Below are 12,437 nucleotides of genomic sequence, written 5' to 3' on the forward strand. Positions count from 1 at the left end.
AATAAGCTTGTTCAAACACATATTTAAACTTTGTATGTGTTACTTTTTACTGGCAATCATTGCAATCCCAAAATAAATTTAAATACCCTGCCTGTTAGTCAGAGGCAAAATGTCTGTGTAACAAGTTATGTCAAATTGGAGTCACAGCTTTAATAAAGTCACAGCTTTAATTCCTTACTAATTAACCATGTTTCCTATGCAAAATATAGTTTTATGCATGCAAAACAGTGTCAGTCAAGCCTGCCATTGGGGTGGTCAGGGCTTCCTTCAGATTGCCCAGTTGTGAGCAGTTCCCAGTGTTCATCTGTTAATTCAAGAACAACAGCCTTATGGGGATAGAAAACAACTGCTCTCTACCATTCTGCTGCCACTTCTTGATCTTTTGTGGCAGATATAGACAGGGCCTTCTTGGTTTGGTTTCTGTGGTAAAACCTTTTGTCCAGAAGGAGCACTCTGCCAGGAAGAGGAGGGTGCCCCAAGGAGAGGGATCAGAGCTTTGGCTGTGTGTTGCTGTAGCCTTGGGATTGGGTGGCACTTCAGTGCAGTTTGGAAGGTGATGCAGGGTCCTTTCCCTTGGTCAGGTCTATGCTGAGCCATGAAGAGACCATGTCTGTCTTTGGTAGGGTCTGTGGTTGAAGCAAGGGGACAGAGCAGCTGCCCCTGCAGGGATAGCAGCTCTTCCTGCTGGCAGAGTCACTATGCCAATGTGTGGATATAATTACACTGAAGCTTTGGCTCTGAACACCTCTAAAACTTTATCCCTGTGTTTGGCCTCTGTGGGTAACCATTCGCTGAGATTAATGGCCAGGGTGTGCTTGAGACAGGTTTGGTCACAAAATTCAGCTGGCGCACACAGTGTCATGCCGTGTGCGTTTGCAGTTCTTACCGCTCCCTAAACCTCCATCCCAGCATTTCTGTGTGGGTGGCACCTTATTTCAGTTGAACCCAATTCTGAGCCTTTGAATTCTGTAAGGGATGCTAATGTCTGGATTTAGCCATGTTTACCTTTCAAATCACAGAAAAATTATTCCTGGATACCACAAAATATAATAGTCTTTATGCTCAGTAAAAGAGAGAATACAAAGATTAATTTGGGAGAATTATTTGATTTTAAAATCCTCCTTTGTTGTGAAGCCAATCACCCTGAACCCAGTGAAAGAGCTCTTCCATTTGGCTTCAGTGAGTCTTTGAGGTTGGTGTCTGTGCTAACTCTGGATGGAATGTGTGAGCTTATCTGTTTCTGTTTGTTCTGCATAGAGCCTGTGGTCAGATGGGCAGCAAGAGCAGGTCAAGTTCTCTTCTGGGCAGCAGCAGTGGCTTTTTCCCCTCTCTCTATGGCTTTGTTTTCCTTCTGCAAGGGGCAATGTTTGTGTGGTAAGAAATCCCATGCCATGACTGCTTCTGTGTTTTGTTTCAGGCATCAGACGGTGTCCCTGTGAAATACTTTCAGAACCTGGAGGAACTGATAGAGTATTACAAGAAGGAGAACATGGGTCTGGTATGGCACCTCAAATATCCAGTGCCACGGGAAGAGGAGGAGGCTGCTGATGAACTGGAGGAGGACACTGGTAAGAAAAGCATGATGTGACTTGGTGATGCAGACCCTTGACTCATACCTCTTGACTCGGAGATATGCAGTGCAGGCAGGAGATTAGAAAACATGCTGTGCCATAAAATAGAGCAGAGCATAGAGAGGCCTGAGCTGGCAAGGCCCTGTGGCAGTGAACCCTCATGTCTCCTGTGGTAAGGCACCTGGGGCATTAGTTGAGCTCACCTGAGGGAATACGCTGAGACCTTCTGTGGAAGTATACTGCATCTAGTGTGGGGGTGGTTAATCTGGAGTCTTTATCTGGACTCCAACTGTTTATCTCCCAAATCTCTGAACCCTCTCCTTGTCCTGCATCTGTAGGGCTTCTCTCAAAACACAGATACTCCCTTGGGGCTTGAAGCATATTTCTCTGCTGTGCCATGCACCTGCAGCTGCTGAGGGGGCATCTGAAACCCCTCAGCTGCTCTGCTCTAGGGGACATTTTTGACAGTCCAAAGCAGAGGGCATGGCTCCGGCAGTGGCAGACAGTCTAACTCCATGTACAGAGGCAGGTGTATAATGAAGAGGTGTGATTGGCATCATCCCAATTATTTTATATCAAATGCCACTGTGGGTTCTTGACACTCTGAGACACTGGTCTCTGATAATTCTTTGGATTTTTCCTGGATCACCCCTTGGACATGTCATAAGTCTCCCAGAGGAAAGTCATGTCCACAGAGCCATCCTTCCTGTCCTGCGTGATGTCTGTCTGGAAATGATAAGCACTGCAATCAAACTTGTCTGAAGGAGACAATCCCTGGGACAGAAGGATAGGCCCTGTGAACTAGGGCAGATTGATGTGCCTGTGCAACCCAGAGTCTGTGTAACTTTTTGATGGAATCCACTGTATATCTAACAGGAGCTGGAAGATTTTGGTATGCAATTTTTTGGAAGAAATAGAACAAAATTTTGCAAAGCTGCTCAGGAAAGATGTTCCTGGCTTTTGGCCAGTTGTACTGAGTCTCCAGCTCTCAGGCTGGGGAGTGAGCTACAGCAAAAATAATACAGAGAGAGGCAAGCAGCAGGGAATGAAGTTCTATCCAAGACTAAGAGCCTTCAGATGAAGAGACATTAGCACTGGGTCTGGGCTGCTCATGTACCAAATTTAGTTTTTTTTTAAGGCACTCTGTGCCATCATGGTGGAGCCATGTAGGGCCTACAGATGTCTGGTCATCTTAAATCTGAAACTGCAGAGGTGGAAGATGAGCACCCTGCAGATTAACCACCCATGTCTGGGTGCTGTGGTGGCTCTGAATCACAGCAGCAGCTCAGAAGCAATGGGTCAGTCATAGGGGTCTTTTTGTAATGCGAATTCCACCATTAGCAAATAACCAAACAAAACCTCCCAACTCAACCAGCTGCAATACAACATGTATAACAAAACATTGGAGGAATTGGTATGAAAAGAAAGGTAACCATGGTTGGGATCAGTGGAGATGAACTCACTCTTCTCCCAGGAGAGAGAGATATGATAAGCAGCAGGAAAATCCTTTTTCCTTCCAACTCAATGCCCACAAGACAAGGCAGGATATTCAGCCCCTATGCACTGAGTCATGGGGTCTATTTTCTTCATCTCTGTTTACTTACTTTTGCCATTCACTTCTATCTGTTAGCAGTTTCTGGTGCTCCTTCCATCGTGTCCCTCCATCCATTCTGCCTCAGTAGCAGATCCCCATAATAATGGGAATGATATGGGTGAGGTTCAGCTATTCTCTAAGCATTATATTCAACTTAACAAATTAACCTTCACAGCTGCTCTGCAGATGGGAGAGTCAAAACTGGCTGGGGTGGGGTTCACTGCAGGCAGAGGCATGTGCTGCCTGCATGTGAGGTTCAAGCCTGACACTTCATCCCACTGCTCGCACACCACTGCCACCCCTGGAAACACAGCTGGGCCAGTGCTGAGCCTTGAGCTCCCCAGCTCTGACATTCCTCCACAGACCTGTTGAAAGAGATGGCTTCTGCAAAGACTGCCCCTACAGGGTGGGCTCTGCCCTACCTGGGGTGAGGGACAAGAGGTCCAGTTTCCATGCTGGAATGACTGTGCCTTTCCTTTTCTTCTTGCTAGACCTGGTACCCACACCTCCTGTCCTGCCCGCACGCAATATCCTCATGGCGCTGCCGACCAGTGAGACAAAGGAGGTCTCTTCTCTCCCTGAAAACTCACGGGTGGCAGAAGTGAATAAACTGTCCCTTTCTGAGACACTACTTCAGCGACTGCAGTACCAGGACACAAGCAGGTAAGAAAAGGCAAGTGACAGGGCTGCTGAACCAGCCTTCAGCCCAGTTCTGTGCTTGCTGGGCCTCTGTGTTTGGAACAGCTGAGGATCTGTGTGATTCAACAAGATTACTCCTCATTTATACTAGCAAATAAATAACAGAATCAGATCTACAGTGCATTGACTGCTGTTTACAGTCCAGCTGTTGTCTAGAAAAAAAAAAAACATTTCTGAATTATTAAAATCACCCATACACTTTCTCCACTGAGGTATAGTTTTTTAATATAAAGGATGAGTAATATGTGAGAGAACTTGGTTTATTAGCCATGTGCCTAAACAATGGGAATTTGAGAAAAATAAGAAAGCTGTTTGATATTTGGGAGTAGAGAGAAGAGCTGGCTTTTGACTTGTCTGTTTCCTTCACAGTGTTTCTGATGAGCATCTTAAACTCATCCAGGATTACCTGCGAGTTCACATCATGAGTGATTTTGAGATGGTGCAGACTGGCTCAAACAATCTTCCTCAACTGAAGAAATTACTTACAGCTCTTTGCAAAGGACTCTTCAGGTAACTAGAAGCTGTTTTTCAGAGTGTAATGCCATAACACTGTAGTCTAACAAAGGTTCCAAATGAATTCATTCAGAACCCTCACTTCTGGCACAGGAAATTGCCTTGCCCTCAAAACCAGTATATTTAGGTGTCATGACCTGTGATTCTGCTTCAAAGATATGAAATCTATATAGAAGAGACAGCTCTGACAATCAAGTTTTCTTCTAGGTGGTTTCAAACAGCAGAGTGTTATATTTCATGCTTTGTTTAGAAGGAAACAAAACAAAAAAAGCACTAACCGATTAACTGCATAATTTGGTAATGCATAAATGACACCCACAGGATTGTCAAGCACAAGCCATTTATAGAAACAAGCACAAATTAGTGTATAACTAGACTTTAAACACTGATTTTCCTTCCCACTAATGCATTATGTACTTGGAGTGATTCCACTGATGTTGGTGAAGGCCAGATGAAATGAAAAAAGGAACAAGCCTAAACTTTTTCTTGACTCTACAAATTTTACCATTCCTGTGGTTGTAGACCTTCCATGTCACAAACAGAAAAACTCTGACAGGGTGCTAGAACATTGCAGAGTTCCCTCCTTCTCTGGTGGAAGGATCTCTCCCTTGCTGACTGTAATCAAGGGGACCACCCAAACTTGTGCAGAGCTCTTGGAGCACTCTGTAGCAGAGGGCATGTATTTTCACACTTCTCTCCGTGGCTTGTCATACCCTTCTCTCTGGTGTATGCAGATGTGAGGCTGGTTGTGCTGCTGGTCTGATCCTGTTCTTCTAGAAGCCAGCTGCCCACAGACAAGCCCCTGTGAAGACTGAGGACAGATTGTTCCAAGAGGTGCCCTTCTGCACCCTGCCTGAGCATTTTGCTTCTCTACACACACAGGAGGGGAGACCCAGGTGGCCAGCTAAGAATAAACCTGAATAGTGGAAGCTTTAATCAAATGAAATCACAAGTGAGAGTCTTGTGTTACTAAAATACCTCCAGTGCTGCTGTTGTAATGATGTTTGGTTTCTCCCATTTCCAACTTCTTATTCTACTTAAGTTTATCTGGGTTTCACAACCCTATTCCTCATAAATGCATGTAGAGAAATGAAAGAAAGGAGATGCAGCAAGGCCATAATTCACTCAAATGCCAGGACATCTTTAACATTTCTGGATTTTTTGTAGTATTTCTGGTGACTAGATATTGCAAAGTGGGTGAGTTCCGCTGCTGGTGGAAGCCTGCTGAATGTAGGGACATGTAATGGTTTGAAAGACAGGTGTCTGCCAAGGAAGGATGGGAAGCTCCCTTAGAATGGAAAATATGATCCACTTCCATCCAAATTATTTAACTTTGAAATTAAGAGGCTATCAGGCAAAGATACGAGAAAAGGAATAACAGTTCTTTACTAGAATTTTTTTTCTTACATATTCTTATATATATAATTAAAAAAATATATATATATGTAAAACAAGACAAGCTAAGGACAACAACAGCAGCAACAACAAACAAAACCAGAAGCCCAGTACCAGCCTTCTCTCGGCTGCAGGCGCGTTCCCTTCGGTGCAGTTCCGGGCACAGCCAGCAGGGGCGCTGGTGGCTCCCGGCAGGGCAGGGTGGGGCGATGATTCCCCCCGCCTGCAGGGGGCGCTGTGGCCGCCGCTCTGCCCGTGGGGGATGGCGGGAGAGAGGGAAAAGGGGCTTCCCTTGCACCCCCCCAGGGGCAGGCGGGCCGGTGCCTCCGGATGGCGGAATGGCGGCGGCAGGAGCCGCGGGGCGGCGGCTGGGACGGCAGAGCCAGCACGCCTGGGGTGGCAAACAAGTGTAGCAAAAACACTTTAGGGGGAGAGCTGTGACCCCCCTAGACACAATACAAAAAAACCAAAACCAAAAGAGGGTATGGGATAAAAACCATCCCCAATACAGGACACTGCACCAGCACAAACCCAGCAAAGGACAAGGACTTGCCCTCTGTCCTTCTGGTGACTTCACATAGCTATGGAAATGCATTTCCTCATGCAGATCTACCCTAGCATTTTCTCCCCATACCTGCATTGTTTTTGGTTGGTTGGAGCTGCCTTCTGAATTTTGCCATGACAATCCAGAATTGCAGGCTATGTCTCCTTCATTCCCTGTCAGGTGTCACTGAGGAGCCTCTCCCCCTCTATTCACATGGTCTCATGGATCTCTACCATCCAACCAAACGACCTGTTTACCTTCAGCTGGCTAATAATCAGATGCTTGGTATCCTACTGTTTTACACTTAATCTCTGAGGTTGTCTAGGGTTTAAGATTACTTCAGTCAAGAAAATGAATCCACAAACAGCAGAGCCTCCTGGGGTCTGACTCCATAGCTGCAGAAATCAATGGGACTCAGGTTTGGGGCCAAAACTGCAGCGACACTGGCCCTAGGTGATCCAGAGCTGAATAGTAGCATTGGAGAAATAAAATTAGCAGAACCAGATTCCTACATGTCCCTTGTACTCCTCTGTGTGCCACAGCAAGTCTTTCAGACTGAAATGTCAAACATGAATGTTTAATTTAGGCAATTAGTCATCCTTGGTTCAGCATTTAGAGAAATATCTTCAGGCAGGCATGCTTTTGCTTTGGAGCACTTTCCCTAACAAAGATGGAATAAAATCCAGTCCATTCAGACTTAGGAAAGTGAGGGAAATCATTAATATCCACAGCTGACTAGACACAGTGCAAACTCACAGTGCTGCTCACCACCATCACCTTCCTTTTGACCTGTGCTTCCTGGCTGCTCTTTCTGGGATAAGTCTTGTCATTATCAGCATGCAGCTTCTGCACCAAATTCACACAGCAGTGTTTCAACAAATGAGCATCCTGTGGAATCATTGGGAAGCGCTGGAAGAATGTCAGTTACCTGTAAATGGTTCTGCTCAGGAGATCAAGGGCTGCCTCTCCCCCCTCTTACTGTGCCTGGCCCCTCTTTGTCATGTGAGATGAAATATTGTGAATTGGTTTCCTCTTCATACTGAGTCCCCGGCACTGTCCTCAGCAACCACAGCAGCTGCACAGGTCCTGTACAGAACTGAGCTGCTCCCACAGCTGCAGCATTCAGCACCAGACTGAGCTGGGCTCTGAGGCATTTGAGTACACTTGGATCTACGAGCTGGCATAGCTGGGTTGATGCTGCTTGTACACTGTATCTTCAGGTTTTGCCCAGACTGGGATACCTTTCTGGGGACATTTAGGAAGTTAGAACCTCCAAAGCAAAACCAAAGGAGCAGCCATGTTTGCTGCTGTGTGACTCACACTGCCCTGCTGACTATGTCCCAAACAGCTGGGATTTGCTCCCATCACACATCCCACAGCTCAGAGGGCACATGATGAGGGCAGGCCCAGTGCGGACATGTGTCCATTGTGAATGTGTGCCTGTCATCTCATCTGTGAGGTGTTGTCCAAGTGTGAACAGAGCCAGGGAGCTGGCCATAGCCTAAGACCTGTGCTGTGTCTGTGTTCCCAGTGAGGCCTCGAGGACTCTCCCATCTCTGGAGTCCATCCAGAAGGTGTTTGAGCAGCAGCTGCATCCCGGTAGCCACCAGCGCTCCCAGGTAAGGGGGCTGGGAGGTGGGAAGAGCAGGACAGGTGTGTGGGTGGCTGTCAATGGGTGGATGGCAGGGATGGCTCTGGTGTGCAGCCATGGCCAGTTGGGTGCAGATGAGCACACGCCACATCTATTCTCTTTAGCCTTGTTCTGCTGCAGTGCAGTGGTCACAAAGTGAGTTCTGTCCTGCACTTTCACTTATCCCATAGTCCTCTCCTCCTGCTTCCCCTTCCTGTCCTAGAAGAAAGTGCCACCAACTGCCTGAGGACTCCTACTTCCCCATCCTCCCTCAGAATATGGGCTGGCACTGCACACTACTTTTTCCATAAACCTCACTCCAGGATGTTTCACTGCCACATCCTTCCTTTTCCCAAGCCCACTTAAGTCCCCATAACATTCCTCTCCCTGCCAGAAAACCAAAAGTCCAGGACTTCTGTATGCTGAGCCCCAGGCCTGGTCATGTGAGCTTGCCCCCAGCAGGAAGCTGACTCCCATGCATGGCCTGCTGCCTCGACCCTATGGAACAGGTTTGCAGATTTGTCCTTCCAGCCTCCCACACTTCTGCATGTTCTGTGCTCATGTGGTGCCCACTGTAGATCAGAGTGGCAAAGGTACAAGTGCTGCTCCTTGGTCTGTGAGAGATGTTCCTGGGACTGCACTCCAGGCTGTGCTCTGTGGGCTTGGTAATCACTCATCTCCCTCTATCTTTTTGTTCCTGTGCTGCGGTTTCAGATGCTTGGTGAAGCAAGTCCAGTCAATATTGTATTGAAACTCAACCAGCTGATTTCTTTGCTGTCTTCTATTGAAGAAAAGGTACAGTTTTCAAACTATTTTATATCATCTTCTTGTCCTTCTTTGCCTCTAATTTGTTTCTTGTTCATCATCAGTGCAAGTGTTCTGCCACAGTAAGATTTATTTGTTCTGATTTCATTAGTTTCAGTATAGTGCAGAATCACCAAGAAATAAATTACACATAATTATTTTACAGGTGAAAACACTGTTGATTGAAGGTCCTGATTCAACACACCGGCGCTCCCTTATCCCCCCTGTCACTTTTGAGGTAAATTTACTCCTTTAATGATGTTGATCAAAATGTGGAAGAACAGTAATGCAGATTTATGTCAGTATCTCAGCTCCTGGGAATTTTGCTCTGCTGCCACAGAGATAACAGCTATTCCTGGGTGCTGTTTGGCACCATGAAAATGTCTAAGAGATGTCTGGTGAGACTGGCATAATGATATGCATCCAGGAACTAAGGGAAGTGCTGCATATGTAATACATGTGACTGAAGTGTAGAAGGTCCCTCATGGAAAACCTCTCTGTATTCCACTAGGTGAAAACTGACTCCCTAGGAATTTTCTCAAAAATTCAACTCAAAGTGGATGTGGAAATGGGAAAACTGATTATCAAGAGATCTAAGGATGGTCCAGAAGACAAATTTTATACCCACAAGAAAAGTAAGATGTCAGCTTAATGCCACAAATGCTGAACTAGGCTCTGGGAATTCTGCTAGGTCCTGGGTGCTGCATGAGCACCAGTCAGCAAGACACAGATATCTCTGTAGTGGGATAACTGGCTTTAACAGATTGTTTTAGACCCAGTCTCCAGGTCTAAATGAGGACACTGGAATCAGCATTGCAAGGGACCAGGTTTTGATAGAAGATTCCTCATAGAGCTGGTTGCAATAGAACCATTTTTCTTCTGAAAAGCAATGCCACTTGAAAAAAGAACATGCTGACTTCTGTGATGATTTTTGATGATAAAAAGCCAGACACTCAGTTTCAGTAACATTTTTCAGTGAATTTCCCTTGATTTTTTTTTGTATGTAGATCAGTATCTCTCATCATGAACAACACCAGTTTGGACTGTGATTGCCCGATTCAAACAACTTCCCTTTTTTCTGTTTTCTTTCTGAGCAGGCAGCTCACTGAAGTTGAGACAGAGATCTGTGAGAGAGTAGATTATACCCTTGGGCTCTCTCCCACTAGAAAATCAACCTGTTGCTGGCAGTAATTGAAAAGATGAGCTTCCATGCATGGCTTTCTCCACCTGGTGTTCATAATAATTAGCTGCTATTTTAGAGGGAGGAATTACCTTTACCACCAAATGAGGTCTTACATCCTCTTTCACAGATAGGGAAGGAACACATGTAGGCTGGTTTGGGATACAGTGGGATTGCCTGCACAAAGTTAAGGCTTAATTTCACAGAGCCAGGCTTGGGATGGAAAAGACTCCAAGCAGAAGAGTTTTTGTGGGGGGTTCTCTTCACTTGGAATCCAAATCTGTTCCTATTTGGAACAGGATTAAACAACCTTAAAATGCAGCTCTGCAAGGCAAACTGCACCGTGTAAATCTCAAGCCTTTGAGAAGAATTCTGTTTGTTATGGTGGAACCCTTATTTCAGTGAGTGCACTTGTGACACCCAGCCTGTGTTCAGTCTTGCAGCTCATCAAGTCCCAGAAGGTTCCAAACAAGCTGGTTATTGTTCTGGAAACAGAAAAAGAAAAAACACAACGGAAGGAATATGTTTTTTCTGATTCCAAGGTATGTACATGGTGTTTCTTTCCTGCCAGCCTGGAGCAGGTACCCGGGTGGGAGTGGAACATGGGGCATTCTTTGGTAGAAAGCGGAACTGCTGAAGGACAATAGTTGCTTTTGTAAAAAGTAATTTTCTCCTGTGATCTGGAAACATCTGGAAAATGAGCAAGTATACCATCTAAAGGGAGAGATACTGGACACCTAAGTGCTGCTACTGAGGCAGGAGGACAGGGCAAGCACTGAGGAGAAGCAAGCAGTCAAGATGGCCACTGTGAAAAGGTTCTTATAGACAAAGAAGGAAGAAAAGATTTTTTTCTGACCAGCTCAGCATTTATTAAAGCAATGCACAAGTAAATGCCTAAAAAAGCACCACAGGAAAGGCAGTCTCTTGGAAATTTTCAGGATAGTGCAGAGCTAATCTGCTCTTCAAGTGTGCTGGGAATTTCCTGGTTCAGCAGGTTTTTCAAGAGGTCATGTCAGAGGAGTTAAGTATCTCATTAATTTTCATTGCTCTTCCCTATCTAGAAGAGAGAAGGGTTCTGCCAGCTTTTACAGCAGATGAAGAATAAACACTCAGAGCAACCAGAGCCTGATATGATCACCATCTTCATTGGCACCTGGAATATGGGTATGGGCTCCCTTCTGCCACAGGCACTCCTTCAAACACTGCCTAAAGGTGTGCTCAGCTGGCACAATGAGCTCCAGACTCTCTGTTGGGTTCTGAAGGATTGCTCAAGTGACAGGGAATTGTGGCTAGCACAAAGCTGGGGCAGCAGTGCACATCATCATCCACCTTGCAGAAAGGACAGGAGCAATTCTACAAACTGTATACCTACACAGTTTGTGGTGATTGGGAGTGGAGCTGGGATGAACCTCATCCCCAGTGGGTACAGCTGTGAAAATCAGGTGAGCAGCATTGACAGCAATGAGCCATGGAGTGCCTAGGGACACTGACCAACCACCAAAGGGAACAGAGGGCTCACAGGTGCCATGCATCAACATGAGGATATAAAAGGTTGGGCTAAAGAACAAGAAGGGCAGACCCTTGCAGCCTTCTGAAGTGCTGTGATGTTACTCTGTATGGGTTGAAGATTTCCAGAATTGTATGATGATACTCTATGTATCATGGCTATCTCAACTGCCACATATGCTGTGAGGTGTGCTGCAACAAAACTGCACATCAGCTGCTCTCATTTGACTAGGGACAGTTCATGTCCAGCCTGGGAGACAGCTGAGTGTCTGTGGTACTTAGAGAAGGGGATAAGGTGTGGCTGAGGACAGTTAAATATAGTTTTTTTTTCCCTCCCTTTTGGGATAGAAGCCTGGTTCAACTGTTGTGAGCTGAGCTGTGTTTGGCCATCCTTAAGGAGTAAGGTCAAGGCAGTGGTAGGCCAGGAGTACAGTGCTCTGCCTTTACTCCTGGCTAGCCTTGGCCTCGGAAAACTGATCAACAGGAGGAAGGTGGTCAAAGAAGAATAATTTTCTTCGCAGTGACTCAGGAGGGGGTAACATCATTGTCATCTTAGAATAGTGTGCCCTGGCTGATAAAAAAGTGATATGAGATATGAAGCTCATAATTTCTGTCTCCATGTGTTATCTTTGTCCTGGTTTTGACAAAAATGCTCTGATTTCCTTTGGTGTTTGATGTGTTAATAAAAGGTGCAGCCCCAGCCCCAAAGAAGATCACCTCCTGGTTCCTCTCCAAGGGGCAGGGGAGGACCCGTGATGACACTGCTGACTACATTCCTCATGACATCTACGTGATTGGCACCCAGGAGGATCCCCAGGGGGAGAAGGAATGGCTGGAGACCCTAAGGCAATCTCTGCAGGAAATCACCAGTATCAGCTTCAAAGTGGTGAGGGGTTATTCTAGCTATTGCATGGAACTCAGGAGATGAGGGTGTACATGTTGTACAAATAAAAGAGATGGGAATCAGTGAGATTTTGCCTGTACCTCCTCCCTTTATTTTC

General features: G+C 46.0%; 1 protein-coding gene across 2 annotated transcripts in view; it reads left to right on the forward strand.

Annotated features, from left to right (window-relative positions):
- The window catches only part of INPP5D (inositol polyphosphate-5-phosphatase D), a 52,183-nt gene that overhangs the window by 25,903 nt on the left and 13,843 nt on the right, over window positions 1-12,437 (forward strand). For both annotated transcript variants that reach the window (XM_021544365.2, XM_021544364.2), the window contains exons 3-12: window positions 1,418-1,568; window positions 3,657-3,828; window positions 4,234-4,374; window positions 7,848-7,935; window positions 8,661-8,741; window positions 8,917-8,988; window positions 9,262-9,385; window positions 10,366-10,472; window positions 10,992-11,094; window positions 12,126-12,322. In XM_021544365.2, coding sequence (XP_021400040.1) covers window positions 1,418-1,568; window positions 3,657-3,828; window positions 4,234-4,374; window positions 7,848-7,935; window positions 8,661-8,741; window positions 8,917-8,988; window positions 9,262-9,385; window positions 10,366-10,472; window positions 10,992-11,094; window positions 12,126-12,322 — 1,236 coding nt within the window. The remainder of the gene's footprint in view (window positions 1-1,417; window positions 1,569-3,656; window positions 3,829-4,233; window positions 4,375-7,847; window positions 7,936-8,660; window positions 8,742-8,916; window positions 8,989-9,261; window positions 9,386-10,365; window positions 10,473-10,991; window positions 11,095-12,125; window positions 12,323-12,437) is intronic.

This window comes from Lonchura striata, chromosome 10 (genome assembly GCF_046129695.1).
Source record: "Lonchura striata isolate bLonStr1 chromosome 10, bLonStr1.mat, whole genome shotgun sequence".
NCBI classification, from domain to species: Eukaryota; Metazoa; Chordata; class Aves; order Passeriformes; family Estrildidae; genus Lonchura; species Lonchura striata.